At 36.7% G+C, this 26,432-nt stretch overlaps 3 protein-coding genes across 4 annotated transcripts; 1 reads left to right on the top strand and 2 right to left on the bottom strand.

The window, feature by feature from the left end:
- Positions 1–1,683: 1,683 nt before the first annotated feature.
- LOC108571631 (putative protein FAM10A4) lies at positions 1,684–20,148 on the bottom strand. Its single transcript, XM_017933716.1, has 5 exons — positions 20,089–20,148; positions 19,492–19,827; positions 18,951–19,363; positions 2,504–2,710; positions 1,684–2,343 (listed from the first exon to the last, which is right to left on the bottom strand). The coding sequence occupies exons 2-5, from the start codon at positions 19,817–19,819 to the stop codon at positions 1,996–1,998; spliced, it is 1,296 nt and encodes a 431-aa protein (XP_017789205.1). The 5' UTR covers positions 19,820–19,827; positions 20,089–20,148; the 3' UTR covers positions 1,684–1,995.
- On the top strand, positions 7,554–18,129 carry LOC108571630 (sarcalumenin). Of its 2 annotated transcripts, none has more exons than XM_017933715.1 (10): positions 7,554–7,737; positions 13,496–13,582; positions 13,649–13,734; positions 14,167–14,359; positions 14,800–15,855; positions 15,930–16,046; positions 16,297–16,469; positions 16,571–16,762; positions 16,828–17,091; positions 17,193–18,129. In XM_017933715.1, the coding sequence occupies exons 1-10, from the start codon at positions 7,665–7,667 to the stop codon at positions 17,571–17,573; spliced, it is 2,622 nt and encodes an 873-aa protein (XP_017789204.1). In that variant the 5' UTR covers positions 7,554–7,664; the 3' UTR covers positions 17,574–18,129. The 2 variants fall into 2 exon arrangements, with proteins under 2 accessions (XP_017789204.1, XP_017789203.1); XM_017933714.1 differs by having other exon boundaries at positions 16,240–16,469.
- A 2,210-nt stretch (positions 20,149–22,358) lies between the features above and the next one.
- LOC108571462 (putative protein FAM10A4) lies at positions 22,359–23,328 on the bottom strand. The gene is made up of 2 exons (XM_017933516.1): positions 22,989–23,328; positions 22,359–22,823 (listed from the first exon to the last, which is right to left on the bottom strand). The coding sequence occupies exons 1-2, from the start codon at positions 23,326–23,328 to the stop codon at positions 22,381–22,383; spliced, it is 783 nt and encodes a 260-aa protein (XP_017789005.1). The 3' UTR covers positions 22,359–22,380.
- Positions 23,329–26,432: the final 3,104 nt, after the last annotated feature.

The raw sequence follows: 26,432 nt of genomic DNA, 5'->3' as shown, positions 1-26,432 counted from the left end.
AGAAACACGATACCACATTTTAAGTTGATGCACGAGGAAAACCTTTGATCGTGGTTGAATTGTATCGAGTCTGTTGAGGATAATATGCTTGTAAGCAAGGAAATATGACTTCTATCGAATAAACGGGATACTTTCTTGTTACTTTTTTTTTTTATGTAATATAGATAGTTCTTTCTACAATTATATTAAAGATGATGGATTTTCATATAAATATGCTTGAAAATACTCTTCCGAGTACTTATTTCATTTTTTACACTGAAATTTTCATATGAAATATTCAACAGAACAAGCATACAGAGATTAAAAGATACTGAGAACGTGAATCGCGAATAATTGGGGAAAGTATAGTTGGAATGATGGAGGGGGAAGCAACTTGACCCTGAAGACGCCAAGAATCGCTTCCTACTATAATTCTACGAGTATCAAAGCGAGTAACAATTATCCCTAAGAGTGCAGTACCTTTACATTTTACGTGCAATATTATCGTTTGTAAGAACTTACGCCTAGGAATTTATTTATTGTGCAAGTCATGCGAATAGTGCGTTACTATTAGCCATCGAGGTTGTGTTACCCCGTTTTTTAAATCGTCAGATACAGAGGTGAGACGATACAGCTTTCTTTTTCTTTTTCCTTCCTCTTTTGTTTTCCAAACCGAGATATATGTGATGATCGTTTTTGTATATATTTATTCGTCGATTTTTTGTTTTTGTGGCGAATAAGAACTATTGGTATTTATACAGAACTGTATGATGTATTTATTGAACTCACAGTACATCGTATGGCAATTTATGTTTTAACAAAAATACATTCGATGCGGTTAATATCATTCGTTGAGTGCTCAACTCACATTATGCTTTTCGATGTTCAAATTATAATAAAATATCTGTTCTGTTAACAATTGAGCGGATATCCTATAAAAATTAACAGGCTTTTCGATAAGAACGAATGTAACGTATAAAAGTATCAAGTTCGTTTAAAAATCTAGCTTTTAGAAAAAACTGTTGTAAATCACATGGAAACTGCCAGTGTAGCAAATATTTTACATCATGTTATACTTCAGAATATTTGTTTTGCCAAGATCATTCTTTCTCACTCTCTCTGTTCACAGATGTATATACAACTTAGATATGCTGTGCTTTTCAAGTACTAACTTCGTATAATGTGTACTTAATATGGAAAACATTCTTTGAAAACTCTTTTAACATATCGTGGTTACAGAGATCTAACACGATACTACTGTAACACAGCACGTCAATCGAGTCGAGCAAACAGCTTTTGATCGAGCAAAGCGAACAAAATGCTTACTGTTTACGTAAAACGCTTAACATAGATGATAGTGTGAAGCAAACCTAGAGTAATGTAATTAAAAACAATTAAAAAAAAATCAACGCTTTATCATATAGTAGTTGATTACATGTACAAAATGAAATTAGAAAAAAAAAAGGAACCATACGTATACGTCTAATAAGAAACAATTTTAATATCACTTATTACTGGATAATGCATTAGCGTACGATAAACAAATAGCAATTACAGATTATTCGAAGAAACGACTACAGAAAACACGAGAGTAATTCCTTCTCTACAAAATGCATTTAAAAAATCCTGGTTTACCAATGGACGTAGAACAATATATTGATCGATTAATATTTAGGAATCCAACTGGACGTTTTGCGTGTAATAACAAGTACCAATTATACTCCGTATTTAAAATACGATCCTAACTTTAAGCTACACCGTAGGACTTTTTATAATTGCATCTCTTCCTCGAGACAGTTCCGAAACGAATAAATTCTCTGAAAAATATCATTTCATGTAGCAACGAGGATAATTATTTCTACGTTCCAGCTTAATTAATCGTTTGTTTTCCTTTTTAATAAGACACCGTGCGTCGTTTCGTACAGTGACCAGTTTCATAATCAAGTATCCGAAGTTTTTGTTAATCGAACGAGTATAAATCGAGAAGGAATTTCTTGAAGGAGAAGAGCAGCAGCTTTAGTCGAGGCCAACATCTTCTGGTTTTGCTTCTGGTGTGGTTGACTTTGCATCAGTATCAGTTTCAGCTTTAGATTCAGCACCAGTTTCTGCTCCAGCTTTAGCTTTACCTTTAGCAGCTTCAGTACCAGCAGCAGCAGCAGCGGCGGCGCAGGCGGCGGCGCAGGCAGCAGCACGGGCAGTCGCGGGACTAGACATTTTTCGCACCGCATAAGGAACGCCACCGGTTTTGAGAAATATCTTAAGTAGTTTCTCTATACACGACATAACCTTCGGGTTACTCTGATACTTCAAAAGATTTTCCGGATTCTCGGTAATTTCGTTTAAGACTTCTACTAATTCTGGATCCTGTAAAAAGGAAAATTAACATTGTTGTCAAGGTTAAGTTAGGTTGTCACTTTAGAGGCCATTTATATGTTAACAGTAAAATTGTTAGCCTCGATAAAGTGTGGTTTTAAAAATCATGTTAATAATGATGTTGAATATAAGTTAATCGACGGACACGTACTTTGAAAACTTCGGCAACTCCTGGATCGTTGACGAATTTTGAAAGACCAGGTACATTTCCGCTTGCATCAGTTTGAGAGGTGCGGGTGTTCTCTCTGTAGGCTTTCGCGGCTTCCTGAGCTATCTTCGCCATCTCTTGTCTCTCTTTCTCCAGTTGTTCCTGTATTTTGCGCTCCTTCTTTCTGTTGTGCTCCTCGATCTTTCGAGCCTGAAAAACGAAAGCATGAGATTTTGAAAATTTTCGTCTCATGAATATTTCAGTCGCACGAATTGTGAATCATCGTAGAAATTATTTATAAAAATCTTACAGCGATTATATTTTTATTATCCTTTAACATGTTAAACGCCCAGCCTGTTTTGCTTGCCGTTCCGTTCACGCCACACTCGGCCGTCAAGTGGGCCATACGCAATGGGCGAACTATAAACAAAAGACGACTAACGAATCCTTAAAAGACTACATTCATTTTTGTTAAAATGTTATATTCCTGTTCTGAGAGCTTTGACTGAACAAAAACCGATGTCGTCTAAACGAAATGTTTAGTCTCACAATCAGTACGCAAGGACCGACGCGCGCGGCGGTGGTAGCATGAACCAAAAGTCTACAGCCGGTCCCTGGAGACCGGCGGGACGTAAACGGAAAGTCTACGGCCAGTCCTTAGGGACCGGCGTGGCGTTTAACGTGTTAAGAATAGAATTCGAATGTACAAGAAAATTTTAAATTGACTTACATATTTAATGAAATGAAATGTAAATTCCATTTGTCACTTTGGTCAAGATCCAACATTCCCACTTTACGAAATATCAACAGATGATAATACATGTTATTTAGAAATCGATCGAAGATCAATAAAACTTCTGTATTATGTGATAATACACATTCATAAAATTTCATTGTAATTTTGTCGACCTAATTATGCTGCGAAATATTCAGAACGATATTTATACTTTCACGTTGTTCAGACCGAAAATAATACGAAGAAAGGCGGCAGTCTGTTGCGGTCTTCCGTGAAAGGAATAACCTGCTCATATACATTCAGGAACCTGTCCAAATCTTAAATCATAATGACGTGAAACACGTCTGTCCAAGATACATTGTGACCTCATACGATTACGAGCTTATTATAGACCAGGGGCCAGCCAGCCAATTTGGCCAGTAAACTTCGTTTCTAGAATCGATACTTTTCCTGTTCTCGCTACACTCTTTTACGTTTCGTACGTCTCTTCATTTGCCTCTAACTCCATCGTTTCGTTTTCAAGTCAATTTTTGTCTACCACAGTTCACCTGTCTATATAGTACGTAGTTAATGGCCATCGAGAAATGATTAAAACTACGTACAAGAGGTTAACAAACGTTAACGGATTTGTTAAAAATTATAAATGTCTCAACAAAAATATCATTTAAGAATCCTATATTTGAATTTTAATCATCGAACTGTGCTTTTGCTTGTTTTTAAATTAAAGTGAGAAAAGATTTGAAAATAAGAAATTTAACGTGATTGCTTTATTCGAGAGAAATTCGCAAAAAATTCAATAATACAGAAAATATACGTTCAACATTGAACAAAAAAATTCTTAAACACTTCAGATACTACTTTCACAGATTACAACACAACTTAGCCATCTGGCTATAACCATTCTCAATGTTCACCTTCTACAATATAAACATAACCTTCGCAAAACCATCAAACAAAGTTTATAAACATCAGCAGACTCTTTGAAAATCTGGCAATGGAACATGAAAAAAATCGTCCAGTTCGAATTTCTCGCTAGAAATGTTTATATGCATGAATCGAACTGAATCCTAAGTAAAATACTGGTGCAACGAACTAGAGGCGCATAGATAAGAAGAAAGTACAAAAGGAAGCACGGAAGATAGCGGCGGAAAGAGCGAGCAAACGCGAGAACTTTTGCACGAGGGAAGCACCACCTTATACGGCGGCGACCCGGGCTTCTAAATATAAAGGCGCCCGTCGTTCCAATGCTCCTCTCTGTCGGAGCGCGCACGCATTTCGCCGCGAATCTCTTCTCTTTGCTACAGACAAGCCACAGCCACCGCTCTCTCGTAGACCGTCGATAACAGACGGCTGGAATTTCGCTAATATTACGTTACACAAAAACCACTCTGTATCGTTGCGCCCTCTTGACGAGTTTTTTCAGCTCGAGAACGGAGATGGGAACTTTCTTCGTAATATGTTAGAATACGTTTCGTTACTGAGTGAAATATTATATTTGATATTGGGGAAAGTTTCAAGAATTTTTTTGGGGGGAATTTCGTGTAACAACGTGAGATCTATAATACGACTGCTCTAAATGAAAATGTTTCCTATAATTCTGTATAACTGAATTATTCTTCTAACAATGTAAGACATTCATCGAGAAGAGATGATATAGGTTATGAAATATAACGACGTTGAATTTTTGGACAGCGTAACAAGTTGTGAATCACTTGTCTCGATGCTGTCAAACGGAAGCATAGAAGTCAATGTCGAATTTTACACAATGTTTGTGAAATTTGTCGATAAATTGATTGTAAATGCACAAGTGCAACCGGTGAATTTGAAACGTAGAAAATTCTCGAGATTTCTGGATGGCGAAAAGGGGTTGACATGTTTATTTGCAACGTGAAATTTAATATTTGAAAATTTTAAAATGCAATATTCGTAAAAATGTAAATTTGGTATAATTCAATTTTACATAGAACGTTCGAAAACGTGATTGATGTAATTGATAATTATATAAGAGTTCTAGAATATAATCTTTCGTCACGAATGTACTCACAGCTCGAAATAATTAGAGGAATATTGTAATACTCGAATCTTTGCTAACGTTATACAAATATTTCGAATATATCGTTCAGTTTGATACAGCGTGCACATTGCGCAAAATTATCAGCGTTACGTTCCTGAATATATTTTAAGAAGATATTTATTTGATATACAAGCTATTTTCACTGAATATATAAACTCGCGTAATGCGTTGGCGTACCCACGAAAGTACTCAATATTACTGAACGGCCAAGTTACTTTGACCTCTACATAATTCAACAAAAATTGGACAATTCCTACTTGAATTTTACAATTCAAACGTAGTAATTTTTCGATGTAAAAAAAACCTACTTCAAACTATCAATTTTTATAAAAACAAGAAAAAAGTAATTACTACGAAAGATACAGAAAAATACGAATTCCTCTCGCTAATGTCTTCGTCGGTTTCCATGACGACCTTGTCCCCGTATCACTCGTGTATTTTTGGAATTCTACGACTGGCGACGTTTATAATTGGCTCCGGTGTTAACTAACTTAACCAACAATCTCCGATAAATCTTCTCGAATAATTTTCACCAGGAAAACAAGAAAACGCGCGTCTACACGAATCTCCCTCCCCATATTACTATTTATAAAATTCTACCTCTCTTCGTTCGTCACGAGTTGTTTCCAGCCGTCGTTTTATTCTTTTCGCTTCGGTCAGAATTCTTAAGGGTGACACACATCGCGCGTATGTGTGTCGAAGAGAAAATATAGCCGCGGAAAAATTGTCGATGACAGATTTTCGTCGTAAATGTTTAAAAAAAAAAAAAAAAAAAAAAAGTAGAAGATGAAAGAAACATATGTTACAGGAATCGAAACGGTGTAGAGATCGAGGATGGAAACGAGGTTGAAGATGACGTGCGCGGAGCTAGGTCGAAACGTGTGCAGGATCTTAGCGCACGATCGCTAGTCAATGTCTTAGCGGTCTGTCGGCCAGGTAGACCCTGCAAACCCGAGAAAACCGGGCCGCCAAGAGGTATTTTTAAAACTGCCACTCTACAGCAAGTATCTTCGGATTGTACGAGATAAAGATTCGGTGATTCAGTGGTGGTTGCGCTCAGATCACCGTTGCGCACCTCTGAATATACAGATTGTCGATTTAACAGACTATTACTGGTTCGAAATAAAAACAACATAACCCGTTAACACCAAATCGTATCATATACTCTTGTTCGAGTGGTAACTTCTCGGACACGTTTCTCGCGTGGCTTTGAAAGCTCGCGAGCTGAGAACGTTCTATTTCTCTAGCTACATCGTCTCGAAGTTGAGACTTAATTTTTTTTTCTCGAAAATTCGACAAAATACTCTGACATTTTTACTTAAACTATAAGAAAAAAAAAAAAGGGACGATTCTTTCTTCGAGCAGGAAAAAAAATTCCTCCTACTAGTTATGCGATCGTCGTTAATCAATGTCACGGATCGTTCCTTATACAGGGTGGTCCATAAGTCACTTCTACCATTTCAAAATTGTACAACTGTTCTTCTATTGTATCTTTTTTGTTCCAGATTTTGAAAAAGTAAGAAATTAACGAGAAAAACAACGACACAGCTTACTTATCTCAAACGATAAAAAGGAAAAGAGAATTCTTTGAGAAAAGAAAAAAAGTAAAACGGTCAAATGTCCATAAGTCACTCTATCATTCCAAAATTGTAAAACTGTTCTTTCTACATATTATACAGTTAAAAAAATTTGTGTTTCAGATTTGGAAAATGTGTTCTTCGAAAATTAATCATGGAAAGATTCACCAACACAGCAACGTCAAAGAAGAAGAAAAAATGGTTAGAATTTAATTTTGAAAATCCAGTGCTCCGTTGTTCTAGCTCGTAAGAAGTATACGCTGAGAATTTGTAAAATGGTAAAACGACTTATGCATCAGCCTGTACAATCTACCCTTATGATAGAGTACACCATAAAAGACAAGCCTAATTATCAAGGCTGAAAACACCTTCGTACACAGCCTTCGACCTTTTGAAGGTCACTTCATCTCCTTTTTATCAGACCTCTCGAACGGCCATATATCTCCGATCCTCCCTTACGGTTTGATTAGTAATTTCAAGCTGTTCGAGCGAACGAAAATGAGGATTCGTTGTTCACATCCGGTTGGTCGTGGATGTTAGTTAGGGCAGGAGGGAAATCACGGGCGGAATCCCCCGCGATCAGGCGGGAAAAAGGGAGAAAACGGTGGCTAGAGCGTAGTACGGCGGCCGCTGGGGTGAGAAGTAGAGGGGCGTCTTCGGGGTTTGGCGGTAGTGACAATGCCAGTTCCTCGCGGGCGAGTTGGAGTCGAAGGCGACTATCGAGTGAGACGAGCTGCTGCCAGCCCTGGCTCATCGTGTAGTGCCTAGTGAAACGACATGACGGGCTCGCGGCTGAGACCCGCGTACTTCGTGGGCCTCTTCCTGGTCCTTCTAGTCGTCGCCTTACAGGGTGAGTACCCCATCTGACCGACCCTTCTCTCTCCCTCCTCAGGGACCCATGCACCTGACCTTGCACCACCGTACCTTCTTCTTCTCTTTCGACTCTTCTTCGATTGTGAAGAGGAGAGCATGGCTCCTCCGTCGACGTTCCACTTTTCTTCTTCCATCGTGTCTCTTCTTCTTCTACAAAAGTGGCTAATACGGTTATTCAGAGTTTCGTGCCTTTTTCGAGTTTGTGTGTTAATCAGACGATCGTACAGTTCTCTGTACGGTTGCTATTTGTTATCTTGAAAATCTTCCATCAGGATTGCGAAGAAGAGTGCCTTTATAATTTTACAATCTCTCCCTTGTACGCAGACTTTCGAGAGGCGTTCGTTCGGTAGGATCCTACGGGAAGTTAGGAGAGTATTACTGGCTTCTTAGGTTATCTTATTTTGCATAGTATTCGCTACGATGGGATAAAGGTGTGTAGGGTTTTGATTTGCAAGAGAATTTCCTGTGTTTTTCTTCTTATTCCCGTGCCGTTTCTCGGAACTTCACACTGGATCGTTTCGTGCCAAGATGTACTTCTTCGGTGAATCCCTTCCCGCTTGATACATCGGTCGGCTGTGTTTCGTATAATTTTTCATCGTTGATTCTGCTCTAATGCAATCGTAGGCGTGTACCAAACAAATCTCGCTTCACAAGAGCTTACCAGCATCATCATTTGTTTTCGCGTTATTTTTAACGCGCCGTCACGCGACGCTTTTTTAGAATACACCTGCTCGTCGCACCGACGACGACGTTTATTCGCGTTAATTATATAAATCAAGAGCAACGCCTCGCGTGTGCACGTTATGATTCACGTTGACTATCGTTCAGTGAAGGTGAACATTGTGAATCTCTACACTTCAACATACGCATATACATACGTACATACATACATACATACGTACATACATACATACATACATATATATATAAATTTTTCCACATATATTCTACCACTCGGTCCAACGTGTGGATCTTGAAGAATTTTAGAGAAGATTCTCAATAGGTATTCTCGAAAGTACGATCCAAGTTTCTAGAACTTTTAGCTTAAGGTCGATGATGTGGATGACGTGCTGACGAATGCGTGACGATTGACGAAGGTCAATGTTACGTAAAGTCACTGTGGCCTGCGTCATCGGTTCCTGGCTCGTCGGCTGGCTCTTCAGCATCGAGAGAACGCTCCTCGATCGAACCGATGAACCTCTGGCGATCTGTTACGTCATACATGTTTGTCGGGTCGATACCATTAAACGAGAGGAGGATATTTCATCCGTTTCCACACGACATCGTGTGTCGTTTCTAACCGGAAGTTGGCAGCACTATGGACAACATCCTTTCTTTCTCGTTCAGTTCTCGACCGAGGCATTTAATTAAATTTTTCTTTTTTTTTTTTCGCTGTATCAAACAATACGCGACGACGAATAATCGTTGGAAATATTCGACGCATATTTTAAACTCTCGATTGTGAAATTTTGCATTTTATTCAAATTTCGTTCGATTTCTTCGGATTTTTCTTCTTCTGTGTATTATTATTATATCGTAAATTATTGGGAAATACTTGGCGGACTTTTTTCTCGATTTTCATCTCGAGTTTGATTCAGCAGAAGATTGCGATTCGGTGTAACTTGTAGGATGGTTGTTGAACTTCTTCTTTTTTTTTTTTTTTTTCATAGTAATAGATAGTAGAAGCGGAGCAGTGAAGGAATGGAAAACGATATTTTCGTCGGATTAACGAAGCGAAATGGGACGGCGATCGAGTAAAAGGTTTTGATCGTGGATTCAAGGATTTGTTATTTTGGGAATCGATGGAAACCGACTGTCAACAACTTGCAAATAATTACATAAGGACAGGCATAAATCCGTGCCAGATTCGCTCTAAATTCTATAAGCCTGATCGTGAATTCCGTTTTCAAGCGGTGCTCGACGAGACGTTAATACGTTCTTTTATAGGGATGTAAAATAAACAGAGGATAGTGAAAATCTGTGCTGAATATTTGTGAATAATTGGGAATTCAAAACGCGACCAATTTTCTGAAATGAAGTAATTTACAAAAAAAAGAATTCAAACATTGGCGCGGTAATTATTTCACAATTACGAATATTATCACACCGATGATTATTTATTTGTTTCAATTTCTAAGCGTAGAGAGCGAAGTGATTTATTTATGAAATTTCTTCTTCCTTTTTTTTTTTCCCTTTTAGTTTTCTCCTTCGAAAGAGAAATACAACGCGTGAAAATGCTCGGAATTGTTAAGAGGGAGTTAACGAAGGCGTTTTTCAAGTGGATCTAACTTTTATAGCAAAAAGATTAAAGACTATACATGCCGCAGAGCGCGGAACAAGACTTCAGATTCTATCTTTATCCTTGGTGGCTATGCTTGCCAAACGACAGCTGCTTACCTCTACTTCCATTACCCGTATCTTGACATTTTCGAGGATTATTTTGCAACATACATAATTTCAACATATTATCTTACAGATCGCTAGTGTCTAAAATTAATATTTCCCAAAGCGAAGTCGAAAAATATAAATCTTACGTCGCTTGAATTTCGATTATCTAATAAAGGAGAACAAACGACGATCGCAAATATTCTTCCTTTACAATTCGCTGACTTTCTCTCCTCTCGTAGTATCTCCTTAACACAGTGGAAACGATAAATCCCAATTCGATGTAACACTTGAAAATTCACTTTAAAACACACACACGCGCGATAAAAAGAAAGAAGGGTAAAAGAATTGCAAAAATCCTACTTAAAATATAATAAATTATAATACACAGACTGATATAATTTTGCTTAAAGTGCACTCCTTTGATCTCGAGGGAAGACAAAAGGTTGAAGCATGCAAAATAATAAGATCTCGTGCCAAAAGTAGCGGGCACGTGTGATGTAACGATGAAAATTTACAGGCAATACACGCTACGTATTCTCCTCTCACCTATGACTGTACAGTGAAATTGAAATTTCACTTTGTAAATTGTATCATCGATCAAATGAACGCAACCCGAAACCCGATGCCGTTTAAATTCTTTCCAACGTCTATAAATCCCTCAGTTTCGATCGTTTCAATTACCCAATCACATCTGCCCAACCGCGGAATCCTTGCATCTTCCTCCGTTCAATTTCGATTGTGCGCTTCTCGTTCGATACACGTACATGCCTCGTAAATTCACCGTTAATCTCTGTAATCTCTTTCGCGTTAGCGTCGAGAGGGAAAACACGATAAAAAAGTGTTTGGACTTTTTCCGCGCGGCGAATAACCGATAAAAATACGTATCGCTCATCGAATATATAAATATTTTCAAGTGTTGCTCGGCTCAAAGCCGCCTACTCGCCGCTAAACTTAGAAACCGGCCTCCTGGTCCCCAGGTACTGCCTAGAAAGATGATATCGACACTCTCATCGACAGAGATTTTACCGTTCGAGATGAATGCTACCACTTTTTACCACGGAAAAAATACGATTTTACGGACCAACGTGTGCGAAGAATCGCTGGAAACCGCCGAGTTGGAGTTTCGCGAAACAACGAACGGCACTCTTTTTAAGTAGCAAACGATAAAAAACAAAGTGTCAGGTGTAGAAATGAATTTTTTCGAATTTGATCGACACGATTGGTTCGAAGCCGCCGAGTTTCTCTCGCGATGGTTTATCAAAGTGGCAAAAGGTGTCGTCGACAATAATGGAAGTTATCTCGACGATAGATCTGTTTTCGTTCCTTTTCAACCTTTTGACTTACAACAACGTGTCAGACTCGCGGCAGAGATTCTGGTGAAGATGTGAGAAAAATTAATTTTAATCCTAACTTTCGTTTTAAATTGTAAGATCAAGGATTCCTAAATGTAATTAATCTGTAACAGATTAGCTTTTGTTGCCTGATACAGTACTGAAACAGAAAATGGCTGACGCTTAGATGCACAGTCAGAAAAGAAATCATACGTTAAGGGGTTAAAAATCAAATTTTCATTGTACCCAAAAGTCGGAGAAAATTCTGTCCGTGTATATAAGTCTGTCGTTTCTTCTTCTTCTATTTAATCGTTGGTTTTAGATATACGTGTCTCGACAGGCTTCTTATTGTAGTTTCTCAGAGAGTCGGTGCACGGTAACCGATCCTCTATTTTTCATCGAACCGCGGTCAGACGTTGAAACATCGTATTTTGGAATATATTCAAGGCGTTAGAGCGTTTTTCTTCAAATGTCCAAGGTAGCGTCGCTGATTAATCGCCTCGATACTCCTCTTTCGCAGCGTCTTCACAACTTCGGCCAGTAGCATTCTCTCTGTACTTGTTGAACGTTGAGACACAGGAAGTACTGATTTAGCATCCAAACGCGTCATTTTTCGTTGTACCATTTCGATTAGCACGTTGTTACTCTTTCCGCGTTCTTTCTATCAGAGTTTACTCTCACACACATCCTTCCACAATGTAGAAATACACAGTCTACTGAAATTGTGAAAGTTGTAAAACTGCACTTGTTAATGTAGGAACCAACGAGGGAAAAATATTGAGGGACCCAAACGGGAATCGAACCCGGGACCTTCGGCTTAGCAAGCCGAGACTTTGCGCGCTACGCCAACCACTCCCTCTCTATTCTCCCTTAGAAGTTTCTTATTTGAGTATGGAAGCCCCAATACTACATAATATTTTCACTTCTACTGAATATTCAAAGTTTGCAAGATAAGGGGTTAATGTTTGCAAGGTTTCTGATATAATATAATTGTAGAAATCGACGGAAAAATTTTGAAGGACCCAACGGGAATCGAACCCGGGACCTTCGGCTTAGCAAGCCGAGGCTTTGCGCGCTACGCCAACCACTCCCTCTTTATTCTCCCGTGTCGGTTTCCTATTTTTTCGGTTAACCCTTTTCTATAACTTCTTAGCTACGTGTAAACAGTGAAGTATCCTGGAAATCTTGTTCCATTGGACGTGATTTCATTTCTTCCGTCGTTTAGAACGTTCACACGTTTACGGAGATTACTTGAAGGAACACCGGCGATTATTTCACGAGCTGCTTGAAATCTCGATCGAGCATGGTTGTTGTCCCCGAACACCTGTCATTGTCCGAGCACGCGCTTGATCCAACGGTGTGTAACGACTATGACAAGATCTTGCGTCACTTGGGTCAGATATTTTTGGTGGTCGCGTGGCGTTAAACCCTCTTGCTAAGCTCCGTTGCTGGGTTATCTAATATACTCCGCGCCTTCTTTTGGCACCGCGTGTTCAGCATAGCGAGAACTCCTCGATGAAAATTCCTGGCAGCCGGAGAATCGGCATAGAGAATCAAGCCAGCCGTGAAATCTTCGAAAACTCGTGCAAAATACAAATACTTCTTCTTGTATCAACGTTTCATATTATTCGTACACCTTGTGTAATTCGTGAATCACCATGATCGGGGGAGTGTATCGATGAATGAGTGTCGGATAGTGCGTGTGTGTGTTGAAAGATTTGTTAATGAAATTTTGTAAAACGAGCTTCTATTGATCGTTCGATCGTTTAATCTTCAAATCTACTTGTAATCTAGGTAATTAACAACCGAATGAATATTTGATCCCTCAGACTGAAGAAAAATTGCTGTCTATCTTCTCGCTTTCTAGGTGAATATCTCGCTAATTGCATTATATCTATCTCTGAAAATAGACGATTTCTCTCTCTCTCTCTTTCTCTCGAGTAGATACTAATATCCAAGAGACTGGTTGTTATGCGTGCCAGAAAATGTCAAGGTTCGATTGAAATCGTGTTTCAGGAGTGCAAAGCGAAGAAGAGCTAGAAGTGCCGCCAGAGGATCTATGTCGACCGTACATTGAGAAAGCGTTGAAGGATCTCGGTACAGGTAATGTTAAGATGATGAGGAACATTCAACTGGAGCACAGCGATTTCTAGAATGTTTCGTTTGAAGGATCTTTGGAGCAGACCAGTGCCGAGGCTGGGACCGACGCCGATAAAGAGAGTCAAGAAGATGATGGGAGACCTGCGAGTGAAGAAGTAAGAAATCGACGTGTATTGCAATATGTCGAGATGTAACTTCAGTGATAGATTCAGCGAAGAAAAGAAAAATAATCCAAAATTTTCTCAGTCTTCCGACAAACTTCTTCAAGTGTTTACAAACAACGTTTGATATTTCACGAACAACAAGGTCGTCGTGAGAAGGTCAATGATAAGGTGGTTTAGAGGCTTGCGTTCGAACAATTTCTACGAAGACAGAGTTGAACAATTGGTACAACCACGCAAGAACAGCTGTAATTTGGAAAGAAGAGAAACTTTGATTATGAATTTCTCCTTTTTTATTATTTTTCTACGCTGACTCCAGTATTGAAGTTATGCTCGCATATTATGGTACACCCTGTATACTAATGTCTACCGTTCAATTCACTGGGAAACATGATCAAAGAAGTAACTTTTGATATTTCGTTCTAGGATGGTGAGCCAGCAACCGATGTTTCGAAAGAAGATTTGGCAACAGACGAGGATAAACAAGAGTCGGTAGAAGCTGAAGGTGCAGAGAGCGCCGAACAAGCTGAAGATGAGACTGACAAAGCATCCGCTGAGGCTGATCGAAGTATCGAAGCTGCTGGAGAAGAGAGCGCTGAAGCGGGTGAATCTGCAGGAGGTAAAAATTAGGGAATCGTATTGTTCACCTCGATCGCTAATCGAATCTTCTTAGCAGTGTCTGACAAAGCACTGATTTGTAAGTCAGGTAATTGTCCTTGCGTCACAGTCGACTTCTTACTATTAACAATCTCTTCGTTTCGTCAACAATTCGTTTAAATATTTATAAAAGAAGAAATGGAGGGTTTCAGAATTGCCAAGAATTGAAGATTTGTCACTTGACCAATGTATAGCTGGTGGAAGTGACATAGCGAGGTCGTAAATTTTATAAACGTATATACTACAATGGAAGAAGCAATTGAATATTGAACAGTCCTAAACGAGGCTAGAGATCCTAATCTTCGACGCCTGACCGATTTTATAATCTCACTGTAACGCTTTCATAAACTATACAAAAATCACTGTGCAACCACGGTAATCGAAGTGTCCTTTCTTCCCTAGATGAAACTGAGCAGCCAGAAGAGAAGTCTGGAGAAGCAGACGAAGGAACGGAGGAAGAGAAAGGAGAGTCTGGTGAACAGGCAGCAGAAGGAGCCGCAGACTCGGGTCAAGACGAGGGAACCGAGGAGGAGAAGGATGAAAAATCTGGAGAGGAGGAAGGACAGGTAGACGAAGGAAAATCGGAGGAGGGCGCACAAGCGGATGCTGAAAAGTCTGAAGAGGAAGCTCGAGCGGAAGCTGAAAAGTCTGGAGAAGAAGAAGATCAGGCGGATGCTGGAAAATCCGACGAAGCGCAGGCCGAGGGAGAATCGGCTGAAGAAGCGAAACTCGACGAGAAAAAATCCGACGAAGAAGCCAAGACCGAGGAGGTGAAGTCTGACGAAGAGAAGGCTGAAGACGAGGCGACCGATTCGAAGACGGAGGAAGAGGACGCGGAAGGAGGTGAGAAAGCAGAGGAGGAAGGTGAATCGCAAGAGAAACAAGCGAGCGCTGAGGAGGCGAAGGAGGAGAGCACCGAAGGTCAGGGCGAGAGTGCAGAGGGTCAAGTAGAGGAAGAAGCGAAAGAAAGTGAAGAAGCTAAGGAAGGTAAGTCAGAGGAAGAGGCGGCTAAATCGGCGGAAGAAGAGGAAGCGGAAAAATCTGGTGAAAAAGAGACTGAGGAAGAGAAAGAAGGTGGTGAGGAAGGTAAATCTGCGGAAGAAGAAGAAGAAGGAAAGTCTGTAGAAGAGGAAGCCGAGAAACTGAAATCTCGTGCTAGACGAGAAGTTGAAGGTGACAAGGATGGTGAAGACTCTGAGGAACCAGGTCAGAGCGAGGAGGAAGAACCTACGCCTGAGGAAGATTTGATTCAGGAGATAGTAGTACCGGAGAACTTGCGACCACGTGAGCATATTAATCAATTATTGAAGCTCGATGAGGAGAACGAAGAGAAGGAACGTTCCATCCAGAATGCCGCAGATATTGTGCTGAAAGAACTGAAGAGGGTATACGATAGCGCGATCCAACCGTTGGAATCTCTGTATAAGTACAGAGACTTGAGTAACAGACACTTTGGTGGTAAGTACAGTGTTTATAAAATATGGTAATTATCTTTATAAATTATACTTTAAAAAGAGTTTCTATTTTTACAGATCCAGAAATATTCTCCAAGCCATTAGTTCTTTTCATGGGTCCGTGGAGCGGTGGGAAATCTTCCATCATAAACTACTTGCTCGATATCGAGTACAGGCAGACGTCGTTAAGGACAGGTGCGTAAGTAGCGAGAAACGAAGAAAGTAGTGAGAATTTGTTGTGCGAGGATGCTTCAGGACTTACTTCACATTGATGCTTAACTAAGTCGGCCGTGATCACGCCTTCGAATAGTACAAAAAAAAAAAAATATGCTCTAAAGATTTAGCGGTAGAAGCATGCTAGGAGCATGAATATACAGATAGTGTTTAGGTGGTTTGAGAGAGTGCTTAGAGGAGCAATGCAAAACGCCAAATGGAAATGACACAGGAGCCGAGCCATCTCCGGCCTACTTCAATATCATAATGCACGGAGAGGAAGAGGAAATCCTCGATGGCACGCAGCTCGCCGCTGACTGGACTTTCTCCGGATTGCAAAAATTCGGCCAAGGATTGCTCGATCGTCTCAAGGGTTTACGACTCGACAATAAGTTACTAGAAAAAGTGTGTATCCTCGTTAATTCGAATAATAATCAACTATTACTCGCTACACTTTCTATCAATTCTATTCTTATCAACTGAACGAACAATTTTCACATCGCTAGGTCAATATCGTCGAGATACCAGGAATCTTAGAAATTCGAAAACAAGTCCAACGTTTGTTCCCGTTTAACGATGCGTGTCAATGGTTCATCGACCGTGCGGACATAATATTTTTAGTGTACGATCCGTCGAAATTGGACGTCGGGCCAGAAACAGAGGCGATCCTTGATCAATTGAAGGGAAGGGAGCATCAGGTAAAGATTTAGATAATATGTTGCACACTTTTGTTAACATAATGTAACGTGAACTCTCGAAACAGACACGCATCATTCTTAACAAAGCTGATCAAGTGAAACCGGAGGAATTAATGAGAGTGCAAGGCGCTCTAATATGGAATATATCACCGCTGATGTCCAGCGCTGAGCCACCAATAATGTACTCCACATCATTGTGGTCGTTACCGTACGAGGCTGGTGCACCCACTAGATTACTGTATGCTCAGGAACGTGCATTCCTACGCGACTTGCGTACTGCCATTGACAAACGAGTCGAGCATAAGATAGCCAGCGCCAGGAGATTCGCTGTACGTTATTATGCATAATTTCGACACAATTGTGACAATTAATATTCGTTAATTTATCGTCCTTAGACATATTGCAAGTTCTTTTCCCCGTTGTATTGCAGGTGCGAGTGCGCAATCATGCTAAAATGGTAGACTGCTATCTAACCACATACTATAATCACAAGACATTCTTTGCAAACAAGAAGGATATCAGTGACAAGATCATCGAGAATCCTCAAGATTACCATATCTACGAGGGCTTAAGTACACTGAAGAATATATCACGCTATGACTTGCCAGATCCGGACGTCTACCGAGACTTCTTCCGATTGAACGTTCTCTACGACTTCCCTCTACTAAGCTCCACGTGCACGTACTTCCGTGGATGCCCGATCAACAGACTCGACGTCGCCATTGCCTACGATTTACCAGAGCTCGTAGGCAAATACAAGAAATCCGTAGAGCAAGTCATACACGAGTCTGAGACAAGTCCTCCTAGTTGAGTACAATCCAACATTCTGAAGCAGAGCTCTTGATATACCCGTATGAGGTATGAGGTGAGAGCAAATTGTACAAAACAAAAAGCGAATGAGTGAAAGGAAACAAACATTAGTGTAAGTTCATTTACTTGAAACAGTACAGAGACCTTTCTTTCCTGAAACAGCGAGAAAATTAAAAGAAGTAGGGTTGGATCACCCGCCTTTAGGTAAAAGAGAAAAAGAATAAAAAACCCAAAAAAAATCCAACAGGATTTTAGACAAAGAGAAGAATGTGAAGCCTTGAACAGAATTCTCCTGAAACACAACATAGCGCGATACACTGAACAGTTCATTTAAAGATGAGAAGAGACAGTTTCGGAGTACGAAGATATACTGTTGGTTTTATAGGTAAACAACATGGATATTGGTGACACTATGAAGGAAACGATACATTCGTCATGGTACGCTTAACGTAGGATTAAGTGTACTTGTGAATTGGAATGAATCGAAGATTTCAAGATACTTGTGTTGGGAAGACAGTACGAGTGTTACCATTCCGATCTAAAAAAAAAAAAAAAAACAAAAAAAAGAATAGTGATTTTCCCTTGAATGTGTTCAAATACAGCTTTGATTACAGAGTTTTGGAAAACATATCACAACAATGGTGGGTCCTATTGTCTAATACATCGATAAAAAGGTTGAAAATACAGTGAACTCGGGCGATAGACTTTTTTCAAACTTAGTGTAATGGTTGTGCAAATTATTGCACAATACTGTGACACTTCAGCCGTCAGAACAGCATATGACGAAAGCAGTTACTTACATATTATAAGTATGTAAAATAAAATATATAAAAATATTTCCATTAAGAAAGAGATAAGAATGATCATGATAACTTCCCATGTTGATACATAAACTATATTTTCAATGTAAATGAATATATCGTTTGTTTTAGTAAAAAATTTGATTTTTGATGTACCTTGTGTAAATTAAATGCCTCGTATAAAACACTTATCAGTTTGCATTGTGTTATTAATGTTCACATGTGTGATTGATTTCTTGAAAATATGCAAATTGCTGGTATTGTTATTATTGCAGTTATTATTATTTTACTTAATTTAAGTACTTAACTTTAATAGACTTAATTTATGTATTTTTCAAATAGGAATATATAAGATAATTGTCATTTCTGTAAATGTGACATCTCAATCCCAAATACAAATTATTTACATCAAATAATAAATAAGATTCAGATAATCCATTAATAAATACTATTATTCAAGTATTTGCAGGTTGCACACACGAAATATTGATGTGTAAAAAATTTTTATTTATTGTAATTCTAATGTTGAACCAACAAATTAAATGATAAAGAATAATATAACATTTAAAGGTACTTACATTTGGAGTAACTTCCCGTAGCCATTCATCAGCTTGTTCATCAAAGTCAAATTTGCAAGCAAGTCTTAAGTCAGTAACTGCTTCCTCGAATTTTCCAAGCAAGTGATAGGCCCGTCCTCTAAACTTGTGAGCGGCAGCGCTATCCGGATTAAGTTCCAAGGCGCGATCACAATCGCGAATGCAAGCATTAGGCTTATTTAATATTAAATAAATTTGACCACGTTTAGCATAAAGTAAAGCAGCCTGTGGATTTAGTACAATAGCTTCAGTATAAAGTTCTATAGCTTTCTCATAATCTTTCTCTGCAAATGCTGATACAGCTTCAGAACGTTTTGCTTGAGATTCTGCAATTTCTTCTTCTGTTGGTTGTAAAGTAAGATTTCCCATTTTTTGGGGAGCATCTGTATCTGGTTCTGAAACATTTAATAAAACTTAATGTTAATAAAAGATATCAAATACTTCTTCTAATTTAATTTTAATATTAAAGAATAAGATTATAAATAAAATTATTTCCAAATATAAGAAAGAAAATTATATTTACCAATTACTCCAGTCATATCCAATTCCAAATCACTTTCTTCACTTTCTGCTCCAGCCTCTGGTTCTGGTTCTGCTTTTGCTTCTTCTTTCGGTTCTTCTTTCGGTATTGGTTTCGGTTCTGGTTTTGATTCTTTGGGTACATTTGCATCTTTTGGCTCTTTGCTTGGTGATTCATCAATCTTGGCTTTTGGTATATTTCCTCCAAAGTGTTCAATGAACTCTTTTACAAAAGAAAACTCTGGCTGATGTAATATTGCAGGAGTTTTTATGCACAAATCAACAAATGTTTTCAGCACTTCAATATGCTGTGGTTCTAACGGAACAGACATTTTGCTACCTATAAATAACAATAACAGTCAAGTTATAAAAAAATGCCGCATGAATACGAATGAAAATTGCAGCAAATGTATAAACTAAACTTATATTAACACATTTGCGTGAAATATATCAATTAATACAAAAAACTTTATTTTTTTGGAATATATCTTTATCTTGTGACATATTCCTGTCCTTTCAGATATAAACTAGATAGCGAATTAGGACATTTAGAATATCGGCAATGAGTAATTATAATAAATTCTCTAATTCGAATACTTACCAATAATAATATATAACTTATGTGAATTTCAGTGAATAATGTGAAGTAAATTCTTAAAAATGGTTTTATTATTTAAAATATTTTGTATTATCAGACTTTTTCAAGTATGAAATGAATCCTCAGTGAAGCACAGAAAATTGCACGAGATATACGAAGTAGATGCGCACATTTGTCCAATCGTAAGGATCGATACACGATTCCCTAGACATAATATACATGTGTTAGTGTTTGCAAAATGAGCATATTTGCGCAAGTAACATCTGATTGGCTGATATTTCATACTATTTTCAATGCAGAAAAGTAATTCTGAAACATATTTATTAATACAATTAATAATGTAGTGTTAAGACGCAGCAACAAAAACAATATGTTTACTAAATTTGTTTATTTAATTTTGAAATTAATTTAAATAAATAAGAAATCTGAGTTCAGAAATTATGCAAAATATTATTACTTATTTTTGGTACACTTTATATATCATTCGCTAAAAATGGAATATGTACTAATAATATATAGAAATAATTAAAGGTATAAGTAGTTTTTCTATGTAATCTTTTATTTTATTCTTTATAACATATAATCTCTACTTTTCATGTATTTTGTAAATATATTATCGATTAAATATTAGATGAATGAAAACACCTTTTTTGTCTCGTTATATTTTCCAGCTTTATTATCTTATACTACGAACTAAATAAATTACAGTTAAAATCCTCATTATGCTACAGCCAAAAATATGATCTAATATTTACAAATGAGGGTGTAGCGCAAGCGTACCAATACATTTACAAAAATTTAATATATATTGACTAGTTCAAAGCGGCGATGACAAGAGAGCTATAAGACTTTGTTGATGAAATAAAAAGAAATGCATGGAAATTACTTACACTGTCACAGAAAGTCTGACATAGCACATCTACAGCGACAACAAAATTTGTGCCTCATACGTGAATTCTGTTCCTACCCTAATATAATTTGTTTTTTTAGCATTAATAAAAATATTCTATTCAGTTTATGCTGATTATCTTTTGTTCGACTTTCTCATCATCCACCGTTTTGTAAGATTTGTTCATGATTGATTCTTGTCTTTTGTTAATGCCTCATTTTCGTTGGAACAAAAAATCCAAAGACCTTCAACGTGTAAATTTTTGTTACCAACACAATTGGTGTTTGGTAACTAAGCCCTTATTTTTCACTGGTCAGACATTAAAGCAACATACTTTGGAATGTATTCAAAACGTTAACGTTTCTTAAAATTTCCAAGGTAGCATAGCTGATTAATTGTCTTCACAGTCCTGTTGTACAGCACCTTCAATACTTCAGCTAGTAGCATTCTGTGTACTTCTTAAATGTTAAAGGTAGAATTTTTCGTTGTACTATTATGGTTAGCACATCATTACTCTTTCCGCGTTGTTTCTATCAGAATTTACTGTAAAACATATCTTTCCACAATATAAAAATACACAGTCTACTAAATTAACACCCTTAAATTGTGAAAATTGTAAAACTATGCACTTATGTAAAATAAAAAAAAAATTGCTAGTCAGATTTTAAAAAGCAATTTTTCAACATTCAGTAACACTTCCTATTACTTCCTACCTACATAAATAATTAAACATCCTAGAAATCTTATTCTACTGGGTGTAATCTCATTTCATCCAACATTCAAAACATTCATAATTTATGGAATTTTCGATTGTTTGGTGTACTTAATGAATACTGGCCATTTTTCTCGAGCTACTTAAGCCTCGATCTAGCATGGTTATTATCTCTAAACACATGTCACTGCCCGAGCACCCGCCCAATCCAACGATGTGTACGACTTTGATAAGATCTTGCGTCCCTTGGGTCAGATATTTTTGCTGGTCGCATGGCGTTAAACGCCCTTAATAAGCTCCGTGTTGAGTTAACTAATATTACGCGTCTTCTTTTTACACCGCGTGTTTAGCATAGTGAGAATTTTCGATGAAAATTCCTGGTAGCCGAAGAATCGGCAAAAAATCATGCCAGCCGTGAAATCTTCGCAAACTCGTGCAAAATACAAATATTTCTTATATTAACATTTCCTATTGTTTATACTCCTTATGTAATTAAAGGAATGGTCACGATTGGAGTATCAATAAATCTTCAGAGTCTGACAAAATCGGAAATGTTAGAGCAACTGTATGAAGGGATAGAAAATTTGTGTTGTACGAGGGAAAAGTTAATTAATCTATTTTAGTAAGAGATAAATTATTCTCGATTAATCGTTCTGTCGATCCATGGCATCTCATAAGAATCTGCAGAATCGTCTTAGGAAGAAGGGAAAAAGTAGGTGTTATGTAAATATGCCGGTGGTATGTATTCGTCTTTCCTATCATCTAAGTCTAAATCATCATGATCATAAGCAATTTTGATGTGAGGAATTGCTTCCTCGATTTTTTCGTGCATCAACAGGGCCTGTGCTTTAAACTTGTGGCCAGACTTGCACATCGGGTCAAGTGCCAAGGCACGATCACAATCGCGAATGCAAGCATTAGGCATATACGATATTAAATACATTTGACCACGTTTAGCATAAAGTAAGGCAGCCTGTGGATTTAATACAATAGCTTCAGTATAAAGTTCTATAGCTTTCTCAATATCTTCCTCTGCAAATGCTGATGCAGCTTCAGAACATTTTGCTTCAGATTCTGCAATTTCTTCTTCTGTTGGTTGTAAAGTAAGATTTCCCATTTTTTGGAGAGCATTTGTCCCTGGTTCAAAAACATTTAATAAAACTTAATGTTAACAAAAGATATCAAATACTGCTTGTTTTAATTTTAATATTGCTAAAGATATGCAAGAAAATTAATCATTTAGAAAAACTAAAATTTTATATAAAATTACTTTTTAAATACAAAAAAGAAAATTATATTCACCAATTACTTCATTTATATTCACTCTTAAATTAGTTTCTTCACTTTCTGCTACAGCCTCTGATTCTGTTTCTGCTTCTACTTCTTCTTTTGATTCTGTTTTCTGTATTGGTTTTTGATGTGGTTTTGGTTCTGGTTTTGATTCTTTGAGTACATTTGCACTTTTTGGCTTTTTGCATGGTGATTCATCAGTCTTGGCTTTTGATAATTTTCCTCCAAAGCGTTCAATGAACTCTCTTATAAAAGAAAGCTCTGGCTGCTGTAATATTGTAGGAGTTTTTATGCACAAATCAACAAATGTTTTCAGCACTTCAATATGCTGTGGTTCTAAAGTAACAGACATTTTTCTATCTACAAATAACAATAATAACCAAGTTATAATAAATGCAGCATGAATATGAATGAAAATTGCAGCAAATGAGTAAACTAAATTTATATTAACACATTTGTGTGAAATATATCAATTGGTACAAAAAAAAACTTTATTTTTTTGAAATATATCTTTATCTGGTAACATATTCCTATCTTTTCAGATATAAACTAGATAGTGAATTAGAACATTTGAAATATCGGCAATGAGTAATTATAAGAAATTCTCTAATTCGAATACTTACCAATAATAATATATAACTTATGTGAATTTCAGTGAATAATGTGAAGTAAATTCTTAAAAATGGTTTTATTATTTAAAATATTTTGTATAAATCAGCCTTTTTTTAGGTATGAAATGAATCCTCAGCGAAACACAGCAAATTGCACGAGATATACGAAGTTCATGCGCACATTTGTCCAATCGTAAGGTTCGATATACGCTTCCGTAGATATAACATACATGTGTTAGTGTTTGCAAAATGAGCATATTTGCGCAAGTAACATCTGATTGGCTGATATTTCATACTATTTTCAATGCAGAAAAGTAATTCTGAAACATATTTATTAATACACTTAATAATGTAGTATTAATACGCAGCAACAAAAACAATATGTTTACTAAATTTGTTTATTTAATTTTGAAATTAATTTAAATAAATAAGAAATCTGAGTTCAGAAATTATGCAAAATATTATTACTTATTTTTGGTACACTTTATATATCATTCGCTAAAAATGGAATATGTACTAATAATATATAGAAATAATTAAAGGTATAAGTAGTTTTTCTATGTAATCTTTTATTTTATTCTTTATAACATATAATCTCTACTTTTCATGTATTTTGTTTACTCCAAATTGATTTTTTGTTTGTTAATACCTAAAAAATAACAACAAAAAATAAATATATAGAAAATTTTATATCATTTTAGGTATATTATCAATTAAATATTAGATGAATGATAACGCCTTTTTTGTCCCATTATATTTTCCAGCTTTATTATCTTATACTATGAACTAAATAAATTGCAGTTAAAATCCTCATTATGCTACAGACAAAAATATGATCTAATATTTACAAATGAGGTGTGTAACGCAAGCTTAACAATAAGTTTTCAAAAATTTGATATATATCGACAAGTTCGTTACAAGACGGCACAGTATGTGGATATACCTTATCATCCACTCTCATTAAAAATTATCAACAATTACAAGACGGTTCTTCACAGTACACACCATGTTTATATCGTAGAAATTACTTTACTGCATAGAAATATCCAGCCACGCTGCAACATATTTATGCTGTGCCCTATTGTAAGAAATTGGTTGTTCTCCTCTGCGCAACAGATAACGAAATTATATGTATCTGTTCAAGAAATCCGATGAAAAAAGTCTAAGACCATTGTCATTCAATTTAATTGTTTGTCACACTATTTACATGTAATTGTTACCTAAAAATAACGATAAAATAGATAACATTTATTCTATGTAGAATTAATTATGATAGATTACTTTAAAATTAACATTATAAATCAGAAAGCAGAAGGAAACTTTAAATGCTTGTATTTCAGTAGCAACGTGTCAGAATATGAAATGAATGTCATGTACACAGTTATATGAGAGTATCCTTGTGTGAATGAATATGGTAGTTATCACTATATGATTTCTTGTTTAGAAACGTTTACCATTGTCACTTGTATGGCATGATATACTTCTTACTCTATGTTACATGTATGATAAGATACTTGACTGCATTTAAAATGATACATTACATAGAGACACTTGGCAGAAAGTAAAACTTCATACAGCGAATGCCAACATAAGAGGGTCGTATGAGACATCAAATAAAGGTCATTTACCATTGCTCATTCTTAACTTGTCTATTACATTTAGATAAAATTAACACGCAAATATTGTAATTCATTGTAAATACAAGTTTGTTATATTCCTTTAACGAGATTTACCACTTCAATTTACCATCCCTTTTCAAATTATTTTGCATATTCGAATCAAATATATATGGAAGAATTTATTAACATCGGTTTTATTAACATAAGGTCTACAAAAATTATTGCGTGTTACATTTCGTTACACCTTTAACGTTAGTACGTTGGATCATTTGTTTACAATTTACACGCATCAATATGTTATGGCAATACGTAGGGTAGCTTTCAAATAATATATTTAACATTCGCCATATTCTATGTAGGACGGCCAGTTGAAAACGTTTTATACATCTCCCTTTTATCAAAGGATTAATGACATTTTTAGCTCGAAACCGCTTCCTCCGAGAGCAAATTAAACATTCACATACGAAGTGGATTTTAACGCTCAATTGTCTCGAATTGTACACATTCTTCAAATTAAAAGAAAAAAAAAAAGTTAAAAAAAAATATTTTGTTTCAAATGAAAACAAAAAAAGAACAGAAGATTAGTCAATTATAACGAATATATTTTCTATTAAAGCAAAACGCGTGGATGTACTTTTTTTTCCCCTCGAAATCGATTTTCACGAATTCGTGCATTTGTATGTGTATGTGTATATGTACGTGTATTGCGTGAATACAAACAGTTCTCGCCTAGAAAAATACTGTTATCAAACTGGGTACGTAAAAGCAATGAAGGATCAGGATTATTTGTCACTTTGAAGAGAGTTAAGAGGTCATCAGAGAATAATTTTATACAACAATAACGTCGTTTCGATCTAAAAGTAGTGTGTATCAGTGTCACGCACGAAATTTTTTAAACGTGTTTCACGGATCTCAAGTAAAATCATTACCATCCCGATTTCCGTATAAAATTATAGTTCGCTTTGTACATTTTATTATTATTATTCTTTTCTTTCTCTTTTTTCATTTTGCATTTTTTTCTTTCTCGTTTAATTGCGAATCTTGACGTCAATAAAGATTGCGTGTGTATTGTACGTGAGTTCAACACACGAATGTTTCGTGTGTATATCTAAATTTTTTCTCAGCCATTAATTACAACCGTATCATTGAATACGATTACATCGTAATGTTCTATGATCACGTTTTAACATCGAATAACACGGAATCTCTCTAATATGATTTCTCTT

Source organism: Habropoda laboriosa, unplaced genomic scaffold, assembly GCF_001263275.1.
Source record: "Habropoda laboriosa isolate 0110345459 unplaced genomic scaffold, ASM126327v1 scaffold40, whole genome shotgun sequence".
Classification (NCBI taxonomy): Eukaryota; Metazoa; Arthropoda; class Insecta; order Hymenoptera; family Apidae; genus Habropoda; species Habropoda laboriosa.
This window is presented reverse-complemented; position numbering and strand designations above follow the sequence as displayed.